Below are 21,972 nucleotides of genomic sequence, written 5' to 3'. Positions count from 1 at the left end.
CCCTTTCCCAGTGGTTCTGCACATTCTGTTAGCTATTGGGCCTGCTGCTGCACAGTGAGCGGATGTTTTCAGAAAACACGAAGTGCGGAGGAGATGCAAATTCCAGGGAGGACCAGCAAACATAGAGGATTTATGCAGGTGCGAACCATGGGCTGAGAATCACGCCGCGAGATTCGTCTGAGACAAAGGGAGGTAACAGCTGTGGAGCAGGCGCACCGCACCCCCAGCACCACACCATGCACCAGCCCCACGGCATCTTAGCAGGTAGCTCGGCTATTTTACAGCAGTGCACGAGGCTGTTCCACAGTCAGTCTGCAGCTTCCCCGGCCATGCCAGTGCACCAGACTGGGCCACCCTTTCAGTCACTTTGACAAGGCTTTCGGCAAAGCCGGGGCACGTTCAGCCCTGCCCTGCCCCAGGAGCAGCACACAGCTACCCGGTAGTGTCCTGGTGTCACCACAAGAACCGCACGAGGACGGACGTCTGTTTGCATCACACAAGTCTCTGCATTTTCTTGCTGAGAAACTGGTCAATGGGCCTAACGCGTCAGGGTGCCCAGGACCCATGAGCTCCCTGCCTGGAAAGATAGAGATGCCAATGCCCAGGGGTTGAGCTGAGCACGCTAGAGAGCCAGGAACACTCTGGATGCCCTCTCACAGGCCTCTGCACCGCACTCGAGCAAAGGGTGGCGGTGCCCACGGGCCGGCTGAGCTCAGCCCGGCAGCCTAGAAGTGCAGCAGAGGCTGTGGCCCCATCCAGCTGCCCTCGTTTGATGGGACGCAGGTTGTGCTTTGCTCCCCAGCAAACGGCAGCCCAGGAAACCAGACAGGCACCTCCACAAATGCAGAACTCACCTGCTGCCCGAAAGCTTTTATTTCAAATGAGTATATCGGGGGAAATAGACTCACAAGGGCTGGAAACATGGGGTGAGCGCGGGGCTGGGTTAACGAGGACAGTGACACCGGCGCGTTTCCCACCCAGACCGTGCCATGAATACGCAGCAGTGGCACGAGGAGAGGGCTGCGGGTATGTGGCAGGGTTTGATCGGGATTGCTTCATGCTGGAGAAATGGTCCCCAGGCACGCCAAGCACTGGTGCCAGTCAGCCCCATCCAGCAGCCTGTCAGCCCCATTCCATCCCAGTCCCGTCCAACTGGCTGCCCACTCCTGCCCGCTCTAAGCCAGGATGGAGCCTGGTCAGTGAATAATGCGCAGTCCTTGCTGCAGGCTCTCTCCCTACCTCCGCAGGGAAGCAAGGAACTGACATGCCAACCCATTCAGCTGTTCGTTCCATACGCTGCGATCGGTCCAAGCTCCATGCTGCACTGGACAACACACACGTGACTCAGTGGCAGGCAAAGACAGCTCATCAGGGCCTGCCCGGGGGCAGGGCAGGCTGCGGTTACCAACCACCGAGGGCTGAACCACCCTGTCCTATTGCAACAGCATCACGAGCGCCCAGGACCCACACAACGGGTGAACACAAGGCGTTATTGGAGCGCCAAGAGCCCTCGTGCTGCACTAGGAACCCACGCTAGGTGCTGGAAGAGGGAGTGCCTGCCCCACAGAACATCCTGCAGGCACAAGTCCGTCATGCCTCGCGCCAAACACCAGTCCAGAGCAGGATGGGGCCCTGACTGGTGCGGCTCGGTGGCTGGGAACAAAGCGGCTCCATGCCAAGTGTGAGGAGATGGCTGACGGGATGAGGTGGGCAGGGCTCTCCACTTTCACACAAAATGCACTTTAACACGGAAGCAGCCCCGTCCCCTGCCAACCCACCCCAGTTGGGGCACACGTACGGCCTTTCACCCCAACCTTTCTGCTACTGCCGCCTGTCTGAGCCCCCGCTCTCTGAGCGTTAACCCGCTGCACCGTGCTGCCTGTCTGGCGTGCCGGGGGGACTCACGGATGCCAGACAAGAACTAAATGAAGCCACACGCTAGTTTGTTTCCCACACACCCACATGCCCACTCTTGACACCAGCCTGCAGCTGCTGCTCAGGGGGGCGCCTAAAGCGTATGGAGACATCAGCACTGAGCCAGAGAGAACAGGCGGGTCTATGCGTGAGAAAAGTCCTCGTGGGGTCCGTACCCATCTCTTCCCATGACGCTCCAGGGTAGCTATTTAAAGTCGGGCTGGAGACAGGTGCTGGTCTATCAGCTCTACAGACCGCTGTCCTGGTGAAGCAGACGGCTGGGACACTGCCGGCCTCACGTGTGCGCACACATCCCCCAACCCTGCCAGATCGTCCTGGGGGGACAAAGGCCAGGGCCTGGGGCCTGTTCTGCCTCGGGCTGGGACTGCCAGCCAGGCCTCTGTGTGGTGATGGCCGGCAGGAAACGGTCTGAGACTGTCACACAAAAGGCTCCTTTCCCGCAGCCTGTCCTCACCCCCTGCCTCAGCCATAATAAAAGCAGGAGCCTGCGTCTGATCTCACGGGCTGGTGCCTGGGAAGAGATGGCCCAACGCAGGCCCCACTTCACAGTCACTATGTGAAAACTGGATTGGGTGTCCCCGTCCCTGGCCAGCCGGGCTCCTTCCTTCTCACCATTCAACCCTGTTCAGCCAGCCATGCCCGGAGGCAAGTCTGTCCCGCCCCAAGAGGTGCTCCCAGCCACCCCCACATCCCAGCAGCAGCAATCCACGGACAGGAAGGACCTCGGCAGCCCGCACAAGGATTCTGGGGCCAGACGCTCCCTGCTGCACGACAATGCCCAGGCACAGGCAGGTGAGCAGCTAGCTGAGCCTGGCCCATTGCTGAGCGAGTGGAGAGGTTCCAGCGCGATCCCGGTGACCCCCAGGTTGTTACAGCTAAAGGGGCTACTGCCTCCTGCACCTCGGCCTAGGGCCACTCTCTATGGCGAAGGCCGAGGCTTTTCCCCAAGGCTTCACCCCAGGCTGGGCAGGAGACGAGACGGGACATGACCGAACCTGCTCCCGCAGCCAGCGAGCCCAGACAGGCTGGGACGGGAGGCTGAGAATCCAGCTGGCTGCGTTTCCATTTCAGCGGGAGAATTTACAAGAGGGTCACCGCACGCTTTGTACCTTCTGCAGGCCAAGCTCCGAACACACAGCGGGGTCCCTGCATCCCTCCACTCCCCCGCAAGCGCCCCGTGGGCCACTCTCCCTTCCCTCTATTTCAAGGACTCCCTGTATGTCCCCACACCTGCCCCACAGCCTCCTGTGTACCCCCTTCTGCCCTCCACAACATGCCAGGGGCTCTGTGTGTGCTCCATGTCCCCCAAGCTGGGTGCCCCACCCAGCCAGTCCTCCCCCAGTAGAATTTTCTCTGTCTGTCTGGCAGATGCGTCATTCCCGGTGTGGCCACGTTACCGCTGGGACGACGAGAAGAGCAGAGCTGAGCTGGGAGAGTTATGCTGGAATCTGCTGCTCTTCTCTGCCCCACAGCTCATCACACAGCTGGCCGACGCTGGGGGCTCAGCTAACCAGCTGCCAGGGCCTCGGCCTGTCCTTCCGTTTTCAGTTCTGGACCTGATGGGCTGCGGTGCTGAGCTGTTCTCCCCTCACAGGGCAACGCTCTCGAGCGGAGCCAAGGCCTCAGTGTGCTGCGCCCAAAACACGAGCCCCAGCGCGGCTGTCCTCCTCTACCGGGGCATCGGTGCCCTGCTTCTCCTGCCTGCTCCCCAGGACGGGCACCTCTTCCTTGTGGGGACCCCCCATTGCTTCCAGACCCAACTGCAGCCTTCTCTGGAGCTGGGGTGCTGTGGCCCCAGGTGCCCCCACACACTGTGAAGTGCTGACACTCTGGGGGGAGGGAACTAAAATAAAAGGGACGCTGTTACTGTCTCTACAAGGGCTGGGGCTCGCAGCCCCAGGAAGCCCGTCACTTCCTTGCAGCTGGCTCTGGGGGGGATCCAGAACACAGCAATACCCTCGGTACAACGTACACCCAGGATAGCCGGGCTCTGCCTCCGCTTGGATGACAGCAGTGGGATCACAGCTTCCAAGAGTCACCTCCCATCACGCTGAGCTCCAGGGAGGCCACAGGTTACAGCGCAGAGCTCCACGGGCTGTTCCCGGTCTCCCTCCTGGGGAAAGTCTCTTTCTGGGTTTTATTTCCCAGGAAACTCGCCGCAGGGTCCCAGCTCTGCCCCCTTTTTGATTTTACAGTACCCGGATTCCTGCGCCCGCCCCTCGCTCTGCTCAGAAACATTCAGTCTCTTTGCACCCAGCCACCAACAGAGCAACGCGCTGTATGTTAATCAGCTGGTTTTCCTGCTGGCGTCCTCTCTGAACTTCAGCGTGCTGGGAATAAAGTCAGAGCCGGCTTCCGGCTGAAACGTTCCCCGTCCATGTCCGGTGACGCTGGTGCAGGAGCAGCAGGGGTTAGCCCCAGGTCCTGACACAGTCACCGTACAGCTCGCCGACCGGGCCATGCGCTACACGCTCCGGCTCTGGTGCGCTCACAGATCTCCCTTATCCGCGAGGCTTCTGCCACACCCGCTGCATTGACGCCCCATCTCTGCTCGAGGGGACTGCCAGGCTTCAGGGGCTCCCCGCTGTGGGTGGAGCAGTGGCCGAGGCCCCTTCTGCAGGCCAAGCACACGTGGGGCTGCTCCCCACTGCGGCGCAGGACGAAGGCGTGCCGGGGGGAGAGCTGGGGGCAGAACACGGCCTCTGCTGGGAGTGAGTCCTGCGGTGAGTGAGAAGATTGGGCTTCTGGCTGAAGGTCTTCCCACAGTCAGCGCAGCTGTAGGGCCGCTCGCCCGTGTGGGTGCGGTAATGAGTCACCAGGTTGGGCTTCCAACTGAAGCCCTTCCCACAGACGGTGCAGGCGAAGGGCCGCTCCCCGGTGTGGGTCCTCTGGTGCGTGAGAAGGTTGGGCTTCTGGCTGAAGCTCCGCCCGCACTGGGCGCACTGGAACGGCCGCTCCCCGGTGTGGGTCCGCAGGTGGGTGACCAGAGTGACCTTCTGCCGAAAGCACTTCCCGCACTCCGGGCAGGCGTACGGCCGCTCCCCACTGGGGACGCGCTGGGGGAGCTGCAGAGCCCCGTGCTCCTTGAAGGGCTTCCCACATGGGGCGTGGGCACAGCACCTCTTCCCGGGGCTGGCCTCCAGCAGACCCACGCCCGGGGGCCTGGCAGGAGGTCTCTCCCCTCCGTGGACCCGCTGGTGGATCTTCAGGGACATGTTGCCCTTGAAGCGCTTGGGGCACTGGGTGCAGGCGAAGGGCCGTCGCCCCATGTGGATTTTCTGGTGGGCGAGGAGATTGGGCTTCTGGCTGAAAGTCTTGCCGCACTGGGGGCAGGCGAAAGGCCGCTCCCCCGTGTGGGTCCGGTAGTGAGTCACCAGGTTCCCCTTCTGGTTGAAGCGCCGCCCGCACTGGCTGCATGCGAACGGCCGCTCCCCCGTGTGGAGCCGCTGGTGCGTCATCAGGTTGGCTTTCAAGCCGAAGCTCTTCCCGCACACGTCGCACCGATGGGGCCTGTCACCCCGGTGGCTTTCCCAGTGCTTGGCCAGCTGGCTGTGCAGGCTGAAGCTCCGCCCGCACTCGGGGCACGTCCAGGCTCTCTCCCCCGCCTGCGTTTCCTGCTGGGCTGGCAGGGACAGCCGGGTCCGGAGGCCTTTCCCGCGTTCAGGGAACTGATACGGCTGCCATCCGGCGTGGCTGCTCTGATGGGCCACGAGAGCCGGCCACAAGCTAAAGCTGCTCCCGCACTGGTTACATATGAAGGGCCTCTCTGCCCCGTGGGCCACGTGCGCGGCGTCGCCATGGCCCAGGCAGGGGCCCAGGTATCTGAGAAGATGCTGACTTGGGCTGAAGCCTCTCCCACACGGGGAGCTCTCCCTGGCATGGCCGGGCTGGTGCTTCAGAGGAGCCGCCTGCTGGCAGCTTTCCCCACACTGCACACACGGGAAGGGCGGCTCTGCTGAGTGGGTTTGCTGGTGCAGCGGGACCTGCTGCTTCTGGGGGAAGCTGCTACCACAGTCAGTGCACGTGCACGGTGCCTGGCTTCTGGGGATCTTCTGGGCTAGCGCTGGCTGAGTGGGACTGAACTGGCTCTCCTGCTCAGCGCCGGCGGGCTGGAGCGGCACAGCAGGGGGGCTGTGCAGTGGGACTGGCTCTGGATTCCCAGGGGGTCTGGGCTGGCTCAGGCTATGGGTTCTCTGGTGCGCTTTCAGGGACACTTTGTCCTTGAAGCACTTCTGGCACTCACTGCACGGGTACGGGCGCACATCCGTGTGGGTGCTCTGGTGAGTCACCAGGTTGGTCTTCTGGGTGAAGCGCTTCCCGCACTGGGGGCACGCGTAGGGCCGCTCCCCGGTGTGGGTCCGGTAGTGAGTCACCAGGTTGGTCTTCTGGTTGAAGCTCTTCCCGCACTGGGCGCAGCTGAAGGGCCGCTCCCCGGTGTGGGTCCGGTAGTGAGTCACCAAGTTGGGCTTCTGCGTGAAGCTCTTCCCGCACTCGGGGCACATGAACGGCCGCTTTTCCTCATAGTCTCCCTGGTGTGCCGGGGGCTTTGGCTTCCCCCCTGGCCCGCCCCACTGCGGTGGCTTCTCACCCACGTGGGTTCTCTGGTGGGCTATGAGATTGGCCTTCTGGCTGAAGCTCTTCCCGCACTGCGTGCAGGAGAAGGGCCGCTCCCCGGTGTGGATCCGCCGGTGAGTCAGGAGGTTGGGCTTCTGGCTGAAGCTCTTCCCGCAGTCCAGACACCTGTAAGGCTTCTCCCCGGTGTGGATCCTCTCGTGCGTGATGAGGCTCTGCTTCTGGCGGAAGCGTTTCCCGCACTCAGCACATTGGAAAGGCCCAGACCCGAGCTGGCGGACAACGGCATCTGAACATTTGCTGAAGCCAGCTGATTCCTCCGTCTTGATCCCGGTCTGGGTTCTCTGCTGCCCCTTGGACGCCAGCTGCCTGCTGTGAAAGGAGCCGTTGGAACGGTCACAGACTGCAGGGGACAGCTCCAAGTCTTCAGCAAAGCTCTCCGAGTTCTCCTCTTCCCGCTCGACTGTGCTCGCATCGCCATGCTCAGCTGGATTCAAAGAGAGAGAGAGAAGGCAGTAACTCCCGGGCCGTTCCTTGCAGTGTGTAACACTAAAGAAAGGAGCAGCTCCTAAGCCTGCACCCAGCTGAGGGCTGCACTGGCAGCCTGCGAGAAGACCAGAGGCTGCAGCTAACTGACAAAGCAGAGCGGACTGCAGCTATCCTCATCTTTGCTCTGGAAGTGCAGCCCATTGAGACAACACGTCCAGGCAAAGCATCCTCTACGCTGACCTCAGCATCCCCTGGAAGAGGGGCACAGACCAGAACAAACTGCTGCTCGCACTCACCTATGCAGGCACTTCTGTGGATCTTGCTCTCCTCCAGTTTCTGCTCATCCCCCATATATCGCGCCTCCCATTGCTCAATACGGAACAAACCATCGGGCTTGAAAAATCCGAAGCCTGGTTGAGGGGATAAGAGGACGTCATCAAGTAGGGTCAGGCTGTACAACACGCGTTCAGCGAACACAGCCTGGTGCCGGAGACGTTGCACACGCTACTTCACAAATAAAATAATTAACTTCAGCCCCAGGGGAACGTTTTTATTTAGTCTAAGTCTCAGCTGCCTAACGTGTAATTACAGACACCAGACAATCCAATCAAACACCCTCAAGCGCCCTGCTGAGCCCTCCTTTTCCTCACGCCTGGGCTGGGAGCGACTGGCGGACAGAGGAGAGCACTGAGCTTGCATCTGACGAAGTGGGTTTCTGCCCACAAAAGCTTAGGCCCAAATAAATGTGTTAGTCTTTCAGGTGCCACCAGACTCTCGCTGTTTTGCTAAAATCAGACTAACACGGCTACCCCTCTGGATCTTCGCTTTCAACGGTCCTTCCAAATGGCCATAAAAATACTTCGTTCTTTTTTGGTGCCTTTCGACCCAGAATCTCAAAGCCCATCACAGGAATTAATTAATTACATCTCCAGCCTGTCTACTGGGAGGAATTACTATCCACGCTGTACTGAGGGGGGAACTGAGGCCAGGGCAAGTTAAGTAACCTGACCCAAGGTTGCACAGGGTCAATGTGGCAGAGCTGGGATTAGAAGCTGGGAGCCTAGACTAGTCCTTTGCCTTGTCAGATAATCCTCACTAACCCACCCAATCAAAAGAGAAGGCGACAGGCAGAAGCCACTCAGCACCAGTGCAAATCCATGCCTGACACATTCCCTGAAGCCATGGCAAATTATGTTTAACAATGGAGTGTAAGTGAGTGAAGACATGAAAGGGTTAGAGCAGTGGCGGTTCCCCTCCCCTGCTGCTAACTAGCTGGCGCATTCAGCACTCACCTGCGCAGGGATCCGGTGGACATTCTAAGCCTCCCAAGACGAGCTGAACCCCAGCACCTGGCTCTTCCCCTCGCTCAATCCGGGACAAGAGATCAGGTTTAAGAGCTGGGTGGCCTGGTTCAGGGGGAAAAAATAGTCCTGTTACCAGGTGCTGGACCACAGCTGCCCCCAGGAAGCCAGGGAGAGCCAGGGCACTCAGCATCTCGTTGGATCAGTCCCCGGACACGGCTGCTTAGAGCACAGCTACGGGCAGAGAGGGGAGCATGGGAAATGGCATTATTGTACCCAGCACCTCTGGCATCGGTGGGTGTGGGGAGAAATAAGTCTCCATTGCCCACTCGATTGCTGGCATCTCATGCAAGGACAGTGGAAGGGCCAGGCAGGGGGTGGATTTCAGGAGGTGTCCTAAGAAGCAACGGACATCAGACGGCAATTGCTCCCGAGCAGCACTGACCTGGGTTTGAACTGGTGACGCTGTGAGAAAAGGTTCCACAGCCCAGCTCCAGTTCGTTGTGCCATCCTGCCCCCTCCTTTGATGGGTGGGATTCTTCGGCCATGGCTACACCCAGCCGTGGGGCCAGCCTCGCTGTGTGGTGTGGGGCTCTCAGACACTGCCACAGGCAGCACCTGACCCTGCGCTCCACCGGAGGGCTGAGACTGATTGTTCTTCCCCGCCTCGCTGGCTTGGGCCAGGCCTGTTTTCACCGAGGCCCCTGAAGAGGGGAGCGACAGAATGAAGAGGGAGACAGGGACCTCCCTGCTGCCCCAGCAACCAGACACGTACATTGCAAAGGGGGCGAGCCCCTCCAGCACCCCTCGCAGACACACCCAGAGCCCCCCACGGCAGGGAGGGCTGCAAAGTGGAACCGTAAACAAGTACCGAGCCTGGCTCCTGGCAGCCCCCGTACAGTTTCCTTTATCACCCATCAGCTCCTGGCTCCCAGATCCCACTGGGGGAGCACAGGCTGGTCTTACTTCTCGTTCCGAGAGAGAGGGAGGTGGGCAGTCATGGGCAGTGAGTTTAGCGACGCTGCCATCCAGGGGCTGGAGGTTTTGTCCCCTGCACCGGAAGTACCAGCTCTGGTTCCAGGGAGCAGACTCTTGCAAAGAGATTTGAAGAAGGAGAAGGCTACGGCCTCCTCAATCAGTGTGACAGCTGAGCCCAACCCCGGCCCAGTCCCCTGCCCGAAGAGTTAGATTTACTGCAGACCCTGCCTATCAGCACTCTCCAGCCCCTCGCATGCTGCCCTGCCACTGCCTGGCATCTCACCAAACACAGTCCTCACCCAGCGAAGCGACCAGCTCGTAATTCTCCCTGATCAACTCCCAGTACAGCTCCCTCTGCCATCCCACTACCCGCCCTCTCCAGAAACAGACCATGACATCCTCAGAGGTCCTCAGCACCTGCAACAAGCAGCAGCCCCCGCTCAGCACCACCTGCTTCAGGCACACCAGCAACAGCAGCGCAGCAGTCACCCACCCCGGTGTCCTGGGAAAGGTCACTGTGTGCTGACTGAAATGGAAGAACTGGCTGCATCTGCCTGGTGCTCGTACAGGGCGACGTGGCTGAGTACAATATGGGTGGCTGGTGGTATCGAGGCTCCCGCCTACCCCAGTGTGCAGCAGATGTCATGTCAGACAGCAGAAGGTCCAGGACCAACTCAGTTCTGTCTGGAGGAAAGAGACTGGCATAGCTGGGTGGGAATGGACAGAGGACGCCTGTGAATAGACAAAGTGCTGGCTGGCGGCGACTCACATGTGGAAGGAGCGGTTGGCGCAGGGGACTGGGAGTTCTACACCCAGCTCTGAGCAAGTCACATCCTCTGCTGTGCCTCAGTTTCCCCATCAGTGAATCTGGGATACACCACATCCTCCCACCCAAGAAACCTGTCACGCTGTATTCATTAATGTCGCTAAAGCCTTTAGCCAGTGAAGCCCAGAACCCAAAGAGAAGGCTGGGCAGGAGGAGAGGGGGCCCAGAAGGATTCTGGATTCCCTGAAGAACATTGACTAAGACCCAAAGGGCTCTCAGAAGAGGTGAGGAAACTGAGGCAGGGTCTTGCGTGCAGCTCCTTGTTAATTCTCCATAGCTCTGTATATCACTTGTGCCCTGGGTATGAGTGAGGTGTGTATAGTTCAAAAGTGCCTTTGCAACGTCTGTGTTACTTGCTTTAACTGTAACAAAGACCCTGTAGGGTTAACCCTGTAAACCAGAGCACCTGCGCAGGCGGAACTTAAGCTACTGGGAAGACCTAGGGAGTCAGCACTGGTTTTGGGGCCTAGGGCAGCTGGACCACAGGGTTCCACATCATCAGGAGGGGGTACCAGAGAGTGGGTTGGTGCCCCAGAAGTGTGCCAGGGAGGCCAGACTTACAAACAGGGTCTGGACACTGCTCAGACTCAGTAGGCTGAAAAGCCTGTGGGATCCAAGGTCTAACGACGACATGAAACAACAAGAACTGGGGTGATGTGTTGTTAGATCTCCAACTCCCCCAGAAAGCATCAAACACTACCACAAAACCCTCACACAGCACCAACGGATCAAAGACTGCCCCATCCACCACAGCGCCACCTTCCTATCTTCTGCGATGTGCGGGGGCGGGAGGGAGGGGAAATAAGGAGCAGAATTAACCCATTCCTGTCCACAGCCTGTGTGCACAAGACAGCAAGCAGCCAGGCAAGCCTCTAGACCCGGCAGTCCCCCAGCTGCAGCCTACCTGGGCAGCACCCCCTGCAGGCATTTTCCCATCAGAGACGACTCAGTGGAAGATGAGGTGGATGCTCTGTGGAGGATGTGAGGACAAGATCCTTTCCTTTCACCTTTTACCAGGACTGGCAACTCGAATGGTCCCTCCTCCCAGCTTCTCCGAATGGCTGCTGCAGATCCCTGCATTGAGTGCGAGGGTTAGTAAGCGGGGGGGGACAGGAGAGAGGCACAACACAAATGCTAAAGAGAGACTTTACTGATGCTTTTCTCCCCCCTCCCTCCAGCCATCTTAGGGACAGAGTTCAGCTAAGCCCAGGGTCTGTACTGAATTCACAATGCCCCTCTTTTAGCAAACTTCCCCAAGACCAGCCCGCTCAGCGCTACTGGGACTTGTAGTCCAGGCGGGTGAGAGGTCACTACCACATGTGAGTGCTGCCCAGCCTGCTTCACGGTGCCCAACGGGGGAGAGGGAAAACTACAGTTCCCAGCATCCCATGGGACAGCATGAAGCCAGCCTGCCCCTCTCGGTCAGAGATAATAGTGAAAGCAGGGCCCCTTTATCCCAGCCCACAGCACGCCAGACACAGTCCTGAACTGAAGTTCGGTAGCACGGCAAGATGCAGGAATGAAGACTGCAAACCAGCAGACCACGATTTCCCCCTCATCCCACAGTGTGATTCTTGGCCTCAGTGATCTCTGACGGCTGTGAGTGCCAGCAGCGCATGGTGCACAAATTATTTCCTTTGCTGAGTTTTAAATGCACGGCCTTTCACCACCACTGCACGTCCCTTTGTTCTTGTGTTGTAGGCAGTGCTAAAGAGAAGTCCCAGATTTACCGTGTCTATCCAGTCACTACTTTGTCCCCTCCTCTCTACACCGAACAGTCCCAGGCTTTTCCATCTCTCCAGGCCATGGAGCATTTGTGTCTGTGTCTCTATCCCCTTCCTATCACTGTGCTATCTTGTTTGAGAAGGGGAGACCAGCATCGAATGCAGGATTCGAGGGGGGGGGGGGAGGGTAATACAATGGCAGCATTGCAGACAGAGCCCCACCCCTCGTCCGACGCATAGTGTTTGCGTGTGTTCCAGCTCTGAAGAGCTAGCATATGAAGGGTTAAGTCCGATGTGCGTAATAACTGCACCTAGCCCCTGATTTTCCGAGGTGCTGGTTCTCCACAGCTCCCCACTGAAGTCATTAGAGCTGCACACCTCCCAGTGCCAGGCCCAGCGCAGGGACGGAACATTTCACATTTCCAAAGCACTGGACCATGATTAGCCAATCTTCAACGCATTCCCAGGTGGCAGGCAGCATTCTCGGCAAGTAGATGGTCGGTCAGTCACTTCCCCCAGGCCATACAGCTAGTGAGTATCAGAGCTGGGATACAGACCGAGGAGGGCCTGGCTCACCTACCAGCACTTCAACTGAACTGCTGTGCATGCCCCTGGATGGCTGTAGGAATGAGGGAGGAATCTTTGCCCGTCTGTTACCTCCAATTTCCAGTTCTTTTTCTCCATGGACAGCGGAGGAGCTTTGCTGCAGCTCATCACGGAGTGCTGTCGGGTGCTCCTGGTGGGCACAGCACCTGCTTTACGTTGCAAACATCACTCGTTGTTCCACTCTCCTGGGCTGGGAGCATTTACTGAATACTCATTGTCTCGTCTACCCTCTCTGCATGGAACACTTTCTGCACTTTTATCTTCATCACTGCCAAAGGGCTCTGCTTTGAAGAGAAATATTCAACCCAGGCTCGTGTCTGAAGGACAACACCCAGCAGGAAATCTAATCGCTGGGAAATTTTGCATAGACGCAAACCGTGATTCGAGCCGAGAAAACAGGCTTTGAACTCAAGAGCTTTTGGAAATGCTTTAACATCCATGTTCCTCCTGGTTCTCTCTAGCATGCAAGGAACGGGAGAGCACCGTGGAAATCAACTAAAGGCTGGGCAGCCTAGGGGTAGTGTCTGGGAAGAAGTCCCATGCAAGGCCATGCAAGAAGTTTCATGCCAAGTGCCATCAGGCCCATTAGACACTAGTGACTGGTGGCTGGAGGGACTTCCACACTCATCTCCTCTCCTGTACCCCCGGATGTATTGGATCACAAATCCTAAAAGAGGCCCCCCTGCCAGCTCCACTGGTGCCATGGCTGCTCTTGCGGAGTCTCTGAGCCTACAAGCAACACCATTGTCAGTACTGGGCTGGTAAGAGAGGAAGCAGCTAAGGAAGCTCATTTGGATCAGTGATTCTCAACCGTCCCTGGGAGCAGTTTAGCAGATCGAGGCGCCCGTGCTGATCTCACGCTGGTGAGGACGGGGGGGAACCCTACTGAAGCTGTTGGAGTTACCACAGGATAGAGTCAGCATGACAGCAGAATCACGCACTCCAACCTCCGCGGTAGAAAGAGAATGCGAAACATCCCCCATTTACAGATGGGGAAACTGAGGCACAGGAAAGCAATCGGCCAGAACTACTCAGGTAATCAGGGCAGAGCTGAGTCTGCAACCCAGGCAGCCTGACTTCCAGTCCCCAGTTCTCATCAGTAAGCCACGCTCCCACCTGAAACAAGTGAGGCGTTGCCCAGCCCGACTGGACAGCCCCGTGCACCACCCAATCCCATGGAGGAGCCGGAAGGAAGAGACAAGGCTGAGCTTGCTGCAGGGGCCATGGAGGTGGGGGGAGGAAAGCTGCATGGGAACTTTGTAAAGAAAACACAGAAATCCCTCCACTGGGCCATCCGTCTATTTACCAAGACAGCAGGGCTCGGCGTGCAGAGGGGCCTCCCGACTGGCAGGCAGCCAGGGACAGGTTTGGCTGAGAGAGAGAGACGTCAGGGAGGCAGGAGGGGAGGGGTCTGGCCTCTACATTGGCCCTACATGCAGCACATAAGGAGAAGAGAGCCAGGGGCCACGGGCCACTGTACACACCCTCTCTCCACTCCCACATAGCTACTGGGGAGGACCATCCTCACCCACCCACGTCGGGTGAGACAAGCAACGGTGACCCTCAGCCACCTCCCACAGAGACGTGCACAGGCACCACTGCTTTGCCCACTAAGAAAGCACTTTCCAAGGTGTACATGTGGGTGGGGCGTTGAGAGGTTTTCCCAGCCTGTAGTGCCCAGAGCTAGTGCCCAACCTTATGCTAGGGTTTGGGCAGGCACTTGAAGCTGGTGGGCATAAAAGCCGCCCTTCGTTCAGGATAAGTGTAAGAAATAATTAAGCCCTTTATAGAATGAGATGGGAGAAACAGCAGGTGCCACCACCCAACACAGGCGATACACAAGGAGCGGAGCATATGCAGGGGATGGGTATTGCTGTGGTGGAGCTGGGCATGTGCGTGGAGCGAAGCAGCCAGAAGCATCACAGGGTCACCCAGAGAAGGCAGCAGGGAAGCATCAGAGACAGCCAGAGAAGCATATGTAGCATGACCTTCAGAGAAAGCTTTGGGCAGCGTGCTAGCTGGAAAGGGGCTTGGAACCGTGAACAAAGAAGCTGTTTCCTGTTGTGTTCAGGGAGACAGGATTTTGCACATTCCTTGTAAATAATAGGGCTGCATCAAAGAAATGACAGACTCCATCTTCAACTGCTCCCAACCCGCTAGCCCTCAGATATTGGCTAACTGCTCAGGTCAAGCAGGCTTAGGCCATTGGAGGAAAACTGGCTTTGTGCTGCCCCTTTCAGCACTCTCTGGGTTTGCAGTTATTTACAAAACAAAAACAAGGTGATGTCATTGTAGGGCTCTACCACACACCGCCCACCCAGGAAGAAGGGGTGGGTGCAGCTTTTTTTAAACAACTAACAAAATCATCCAAAGCACATGACTGAGTGGTGACCAGAGATTTCAACTAGCCAGATGTCTGCTGGGAAAACAACACAGCAGGGCACAGATTATTCAACCATTTTGTATTTCAGAAGGTGGAGAAAGCTACTAGGGGAGAGGCTGTTCTCGATTTGATTTTGACAAACAGGGAGAAACTGGTTGAGAACGTGAAAGTGGAAGGCAGCTTAGATGGAAGTGATCATGATTCTAAGTAATGGTAGGAGGAAAAACAGCACAATAATGATGACGGATTTCAAGAAGACAGACTTTAGCAAACTTAGGGAGTTGGTAAGTAAGAGCCCATGGGAAACAAGTCTAAGAGGAAAACCAGTTCCAGAGAGTTGGCAGTTTTTCCGTCATTATTAAGGTCACCAGAGCAAACAATCCCACTGCGTAGGAAAGATAGGCAGTATAGCAAGAGACCACACTGGCTTAACCAGGAGATCTTCAATGATCTAAAACTCAAAAGAGAGTCCTACAAAGAGTGGAAACTAGGTCAAATGACACAGGATGAATATAAAGAAACAACACAAGTATGCAGGGACAAAATTAGAAAGGCCAAAGCACAAAATGAGATGAAATTAGTTAGAGACATAAAGAGTAACAAGAAAACACTGCCTAGGCAGTGGCTTCTTTCTGCAGCCAGGGGGACAGGAGATCAGTGCTCCCCTCCCTCTGGCTCCAGCAGGACCCCAGCGCCTCTGGCCCCAGGCAGAGCGCTTTGCCATGCTCCCTGCTACAGCCAAGGGAGGGGAACGCTGATCTTCCATCCCCCTGGCTGCAGCAAGGAGCCTGCACCGGCGGCGCACTCTGCCTGTGTACTTAGGCAATGGCTTCTTTCTGCAGCCAGCGGGACAGGAGCCGCGGGCCACTCTGAAAGACCCCGCGGGCCACTTTTGGCCCATGGGCCACTGGTTGGGAACCATGTATTAGCAGGAGTGTTGTAAGCAAGACACACGAAGTAATTCTTCCACTCTACTCCGCGATGATTAGGCCTTAACTAGAGTATTGTGTCCAGTTGTGGGTGCCACATTTCAGGGAAGATGTGGACAAACTGGAGAAAATCCAGAGAAGAGCAACAAAAATGATTAAAGGCCTAAAAAAACGACCTGTGAGGGAAGATTGAAAAAATTGGGTTTGTTTAATCTGGAGAAGAGACGACTGAGAGGGGACGTGATAAAAGTTTTCAAGTACAAAAAAGTGGTTACAAGGAAAAGGGTGAAAAATGATTCTCGTTAACCTCAGAGGACAGGACAAGAGGAAATGAGCTTAAATTACAGCAAGGGCGGTTAAGGTAGGACATTAGGAAAAACTTCCTAACTACATGGTTAAGCACTGGAACAAATTGCCTAGAAAGGCTGTGGAATCTCCATCATTGGAGATTTTTAAAAGCAGGTTGGACAAACACCTGTCAGGGATGGTCTAGTTATTACGTAGTCCTGCCTTGAGCGCTGGGGACTGGACTAGAAGATCTCTCGACATCCCTTCCACCCTATGATTCTACGAAGTACTCACAGTTTTGGTTCTGTTCCCCTCTCCCTCCTCTGTCCCCCATGATGGCTTCTGGGTCTCCCCAGCCACCGTGCTCCAGCAGCACCCTCTCTACACACAGGGATAGATTTGTTAGGCCACTGGACGGCTCCATCAATCACAGCAGTTGAACCACAGCGAGATCAACTAAACCCTTGAATCTACAAAGAGAAAGTGCATGGCCCCTCCATAACCTGCTGCCTGACTCCCACGCCCAGCCCCTTTAGCTCCGTCAGTAATTCGAGTTGTTTCGTGAAGCACAGGGGGATGTCGGATAATAAGGATCCATCCAAGCTGACAGCGTTTGTCCTCACGAGACTCGAACAGAGGCTGTGTGTTTCACAGACGTCCCAGAGCAGTGGGAGTGAGGATCTTTGCAACACAAGGCTCTACCCACAGTCCTGTGACACTTGGAGGCTCCTTCAGCCGGTTCCCGGAGTTCACGTGAAATAGAACTAGCAGTGCCGGGAGCTCCTGGGACACAACTCACAAGGGAGCTGGGCTGAGTTTGTTCTCTAGCCATTGCCCAGAGCTGAAGAAGGGGGAATTTACCGTGTGTCTTGCTGGAGTCCTCGCTGGGCCGGTGGCCTACAGAGGATTTACAGAGCTAGCTGGTGGGCTCCCGGCCCTGCCCTGAGGGGTGGGCTGCCAGGCCTGCCCCTGACACACGCAGAGTTACCCTTTACGTCCCTGCGCGCCCTTCCAGCCCAGGACTCGCGCACCTGCCCACCCCGGCAGCACCCGGCCAAGTCCTCTGCCGGCTCCCCTCCGGCTCAGCGCCCGCCCGGGGCAGCCGCCAGCGCTAACACTAGCCTCAAACCAGCCTCTCCCCCTCCTCACCCCTGCCCCCACCGCCCAGCTTAACCCTGCCCCCCACCACCAGCCTCTCCCCACCCCCACCCCTGCCCCCACCGCCCAGCTTAACCCTGCCCCCCACCACCAGCCTCTCCCCACCCCCACCGCCCAGCTTAACCCTCCCCCCAGCCTCTCCCCACCCCCCTTTCACACACCCCCAGCCTCTCCCACCCCCGCCCCCTCAGCCAGTTTAACCCTGCCTCCCCCCCAGTCTCTCCCCACACCCGCCCCTCCCCCAGCCCCACACGCCCAGCGCCCCACGTGGTCCCCAGACACCCCCTCCCCATCCCCCACGCCACAGCAGAGGCGCTTACGTCACCCAGTGACTCCATTTTGTGGCGGGGGCCACGTCATCGCGCATTGTTATGGCAACACCGTCCAACTCCCCCGCTAGGACCCAGACCCGCAACCCCGCGGCGACCGCCCGCCCTCCGCGGGGATGACGTCACACGGGAACGTCAGGACGCGACGTCGCGCTCGCGCACGCGCTCAGCTTCACCCAGCCCCCTGGAGCCGCGGCGGCTTAGCGGCGGCCCCGCAAGGGATCACGGGAGCCGTAGTTCGCGGCGGCGCTGGAATTCTCGCGAGAAGACGAACCTCCCCCCCCCAACAAGTACCGCGCGAGAAGGCGGCCGCACGGTGCGATGGGAAATGTAGTTCAGGGCGGGGCCGGGCGCTCCTGGGAGGGGCCGGAGCGGTGTTCTGTGGAGGAGAGGAGCCTTGACAGGGGTGGCTAGAGCGCCGCTCCCATAGCACCATAGAGACGTGCCTGCCAGAGCGCCCGTGTGATAGCATCACAGTGACTGGCCTGAGGTGCCAGAGCGCCCCTCCCACCGCACCATAGAGAATCTAGAGATGTGCCAGAGCGCCCCTCCCACCGCACCATAGAGACTGTCCAGACGTGCCAGAGCATCCCTCCAACCACACCATAGAGAATGTAGAAACATGCCAGAGTGCCCATCCCACTGCACCATAGAGACTGTCTAGACATGCCAGAGCGCCCCTCCCACCGCACCATAGAGACTGTCTAGACATGCCAGAGCGCCCCTCCCACCGCACCACAGAGACTGTAGAGATGTGCCTTTTGCAGCCTGCCCTGACCTTGGCATTTTCAGGTGGCTCCCCTGGGCACGGATGGGTCACAGTAAGTCTGTGGGTTTTTGCTCTGTCCTGCTGCATCTGCATTTGGTGTGATCCTTAATCACCCACATTGCTGCAAGCCTGATCAGATTTTGTCCTTTGAAGGGGGCTGGCTCCAAAGTTATCAGGGTGGTTCCTCTTCGGCCAGCTGAGTGGTAAAAGTTATTATCTTCGCTCCTTTCTCCCTCCCTCAAACCTTTTAGGTGAGGCTGGTGTTTTCTTCCTCTGTTTAGACATCCCTCACTCAGACCAATTGTTCAGTCACTCTCCCTGTCTACACCCACCTCCATTGCTCAGCCATTCACACTCCAATCACTCGGGGCCAACTCCTAGCTGAAGAATTCACGTATTATTTTTAAAGCAAACATTATTTCAGTTTTGCCAGCGTCTCTCACAATTCAGTCGGTGTATGTAATTACACTTCACAGTGTGGCTTCTTATACTTAAAATAGGCTTTTTACAATGAAATTGAAAGTGCATAAAATTAACAGATAAAATGGTCAGTGGATGGTTTTACAAACAAACAATCTTAAAACAAATAGAATTATAGAAAGTACAGACAGACTTGAATTATTCTGCAGTAAATGGATATTTTAAAAAGGCTGCAGTGAACATTTCAAAGGGTAGAACAATAAGTGACAGTTGAGGTTTTAACTTTGGATTAAAGTTACAGTGTGTCAGGCTGAAATGCCTCTTGGTAGGAAGTGGAGGGGCGGGGTGTCTGTGGCTCTGTTCTTTCATATATTTCATGAAAATAGGATTTGGCCAACAGTCAGCCACGAGTGACTCTATGGTGCGGGACCAGGGGAGTGTGATCGAGTGGAACTACTCCTCTCCTGTCCAATAGCACAGCAATAACCCTTCCACAGTGGATTATTTTCTGAAAGCAAGGAAGTCTTAGCTCGACAAGACCACAGTCCAGTACCGTGTCTCCTGTGCAACCTGAGCTGAGAGTCAGCCATTGGGCAGGCAAATTATGAAAATTAGCCCATTGCAAATGAGTGAGGCTCAACTGCACTAAGTCAAAAGACAGCAAGAAAACAGTGCAAAATGTGTTTATTTTAGCAAAGCTTTCAGGCCAGTGTCACCCGCAGTTGCGGAGGCGAAGCAGGGTTTGGGTTGGTATTTCCCCATGGTCAATGCTAAATCCATCTGAAAACGACAAACACATGAAAGAGTCAGATTGCTGTTGCCGTTTCCAGCAAAGATTATTTCACAGCTTATTAGCAACCACTATCAATAGAGCTGCTGGTGAGATGTGAGCATAGGAAATGGAGACCTGGCAAGGACAGTACATAAGAACGGCCACACGGGGTCAGACCAATGGTCCGTCTAGCCCTGTAGTGGCCAGTGCCAGGTGCTTCAGAGGGAATGAACAGAATGGGGGATCAGCAAGTGATCTCTCCTGTTGGCTATTTCCAGCCTCTGGAAAACAGCAATCCCTGGCTATCCTGGCTAACAGTCATTGATGGACCTACCCTCCATGAATTTATCTAGGTTTTTTTTTTAACCCCAGTATAGTCTTGGCCTTCCCAACATCCTCGGGCAAGGAGTTCCACAGGTTGACTGTGCAATGTGTGAAGAAATATTTCCTTTTGTTCATTTTAAACCTGCTGCCTATTAATTTCATTTGGTGACCCCTAGTTCTTGTGTTATGAGAAGGAGTAAATAACACTTCCTTATTTACTTTCTCCTCACCAGTCATGATTTTATAGACCTTTATCGTATCCCCCCTTAGTCTCTTTTCCAAGTTGAAATGGCCCAGGCTTATTAATCTCGCCTCATACGGAAGCTGTTCCATACCCCTAATCATTTTAGTTGCCCTTTTCTGTACCTTTTCCAATTCCAATATCTCAATGGCGCTGTCCCTCTCTGAAACCTGCATGCCGCCTGGGCGCCCCCTCTCAGCCAGCAGATTGCAGAACTGGAGGGGTTTGGACAAGGGCAGTGAGAATGACCAGGGGCCTGGACAAACCCTCCTACGAAGAGAGATTGACTCGACTAAGATTGGCATGCAGACGAATGCGGGGGGAGGGGGGAACGTGACAAAAGTCTACAAAATAATGACTGGCCTAGACAAGGGAGGTTGGGGGCTTCTGTTCTCTGTGACGGGACGTTGTATGATGTTGTATGACGTGAACTGTTGGGCCATTCAGAACTGATCAGTGGTGGAGATACCTTTTTACTCGACACACAACTAGCACGTGGAACTCACTGACACAGGACATAGTGGAGGGTAAGAATTGAGCAAGATTCAGAAGGAGATGGGACGTGCCTATGGATAACAAGAATAGCCAGCGCGATGAATGGTAAACTTTTCGACAGGGATACTGAACCCCCCGCTTCAGGGCTCAAGCCAATCTCTGACTATCAGAGAGAGCATCAGAGCTGCATGCCGGGCAGATTAGCCCACATCTACTACTGTGTGGTTTCAACACCTTCCTCTGAAGCACCTACTTCTGGCCACTGTGAAAGGTGGGACACTGGGCTAGAGCAGGGGCTCTCACCCTTCCCAGACTACTGCACCCCTTTCAGGAGGCTGATTTGTCTTGCGTACCCCAAGTTTCACCTCACTTAAAAGCTACTTGCTTACAAAACCAGACACAAACATTCGGAAGTGTCACAGCCGCCATTACTGAACCATGGCTTCCTTTCTCATTTCGACCATATCGTTATCAAAGAAATCAGCTGGAACAGAACAATTGTCCTTCCATTTCAGTGTCTAGTAGACAGAGCTGTATAAACACGTCACTGTCTGGATGGAATTTCAGTTTGCACTGACTGCGCCGGTGCTTTTTATGTCGCCTGTTGTAAAACTAGGCACATCTCTAGACGAGTTGATGGACCCCCTGCAAGATGGACTCCATTTTAGCTCCTGTAAGTTTCCACAGGCCGCATGGCCCAGAACAGGGGGTATATAAGATCAAACCACAGAAACCATTTTGTCTATGTTCCTGTCCAGCTGCAGACACACACCTGCCTCTGGATCTATTCATTTTGCAACTGAACCGAAGGACTTAGACCCATCCAGGTACTGGATTTGAACCAGAGGGAACTATACAAGCCTGCAACTCCACAATTGTCCCAGAGACTTGATGTATATGGACTGACAATCATTTGTATGTATTTGATTTGCTTTGACCCTTAACATTTCCCTTATGGTTTATTTCTTTCTGTTTACAATAAACCTTTACTTTAGTTACTAGAGGATTGGCTGGCAGTGTGGTATTTTGGGTAAGATCCAAACTTATATTGATCTGGTTCTGTGGCTGAGGGTCAGGAGGAACCGTTTTAATAAAGAGCAGAGAGTTTAAATAACTGGTCTCTTTACTGGACCTAGTGGCTAATTGGGAGCCTGGAGCTGAAATGCAGTACAGGGGGCTGTGTGTATTTGTGCACTGGCTTCTGTGGGGATTCAGAAGTGCAGTTTGTGGCTGGTTGGGAAGTCTGGCTTCAGTGCCACCCACCAGTGCTGGGAGAATCTGCTCCCTTTTTACAGCCTGCCTTGATCTTGGCATTTTCAGGTGCCTTCCCTAGGCATGGGACGGGTCCCACCTGGTATTTGCATTACTGATACTATTGACCAAATTTCTGTATTCACAATAAACGTGGCTGGTTGCCTTATCCCCTGAAAAAG

The 21,972-nt window shown here is 55.9% G+C and overlaps 1 protein-coding gene across 3 annotated transcripts; it reads right to left on the bottom strand.

Moving 5' to 3' along the window:
* Positions 1-77: 77 nt before the first annotated feature.
* LOC137147324 (zinc finger protein 585A-like) lies at positions 78-17,599 on the bottom strand. Of its 3 annotated transcripts, none has more exons than XM_067539338.1 (6): positions 17,510-17,599; positions 11,006-11,175; positions 8,743-9,001; positions 8,289-8,402; positions 7,293-7,406; positions 78-6,994 (listed from the first exon to the last, which is right to left on the bottom strand). In XM_067539338.1, the coding sequence occupies exons 3-6, from the start codon at positions 8,843-8,845 to the stop codon at positions 4,506-4,508; spliced, it is 2,820 nt and encodes a 939-aa protein (XP_067395439.1). In that variant the 5' UTR covers positions 8,846-9,001; positions 11,006-11,175; positions 17,510-17,599; the 3' UTR covers positions 78-4,505. The 3 variants fall into 3 exon arrangements, with proteins under 3 accessions (XP_067395439.1, XP_067395438.1, XP_067395437.1); XM_067539337.1 differs by lacking the exon at positions 17,510-17,599 and adding an exon at positions 16,893-17,152; XM_067539336.1 differs by lacking the exon at positions 17,510-17,599 and adding an exon at positions 12,483-12,874.
* Positions 17,600-21,972: the final 4,373 nt, after the last annotated feature.

Source organism: Emydura macquarii, unplaced genomic scaffold (genome assembly GCF_026122565.2).
Source record: "Emydura macquarii macquarii isolate MOO-44397 ecotype Brisbane River unplaced genomic scaffold, CSIRO-AGI_Emac_v2 contig_532, whole genome shotgun sequence".
NCBI lineage: Eukaryota > Metazoa > Chordata > Testudines > Chelidae > Emydura > Emydura macquarii.
Note: the sequence above shows the minus strand (reverse complement) of the source record. Positions and strands in the feature narration are given on the sequence as shown.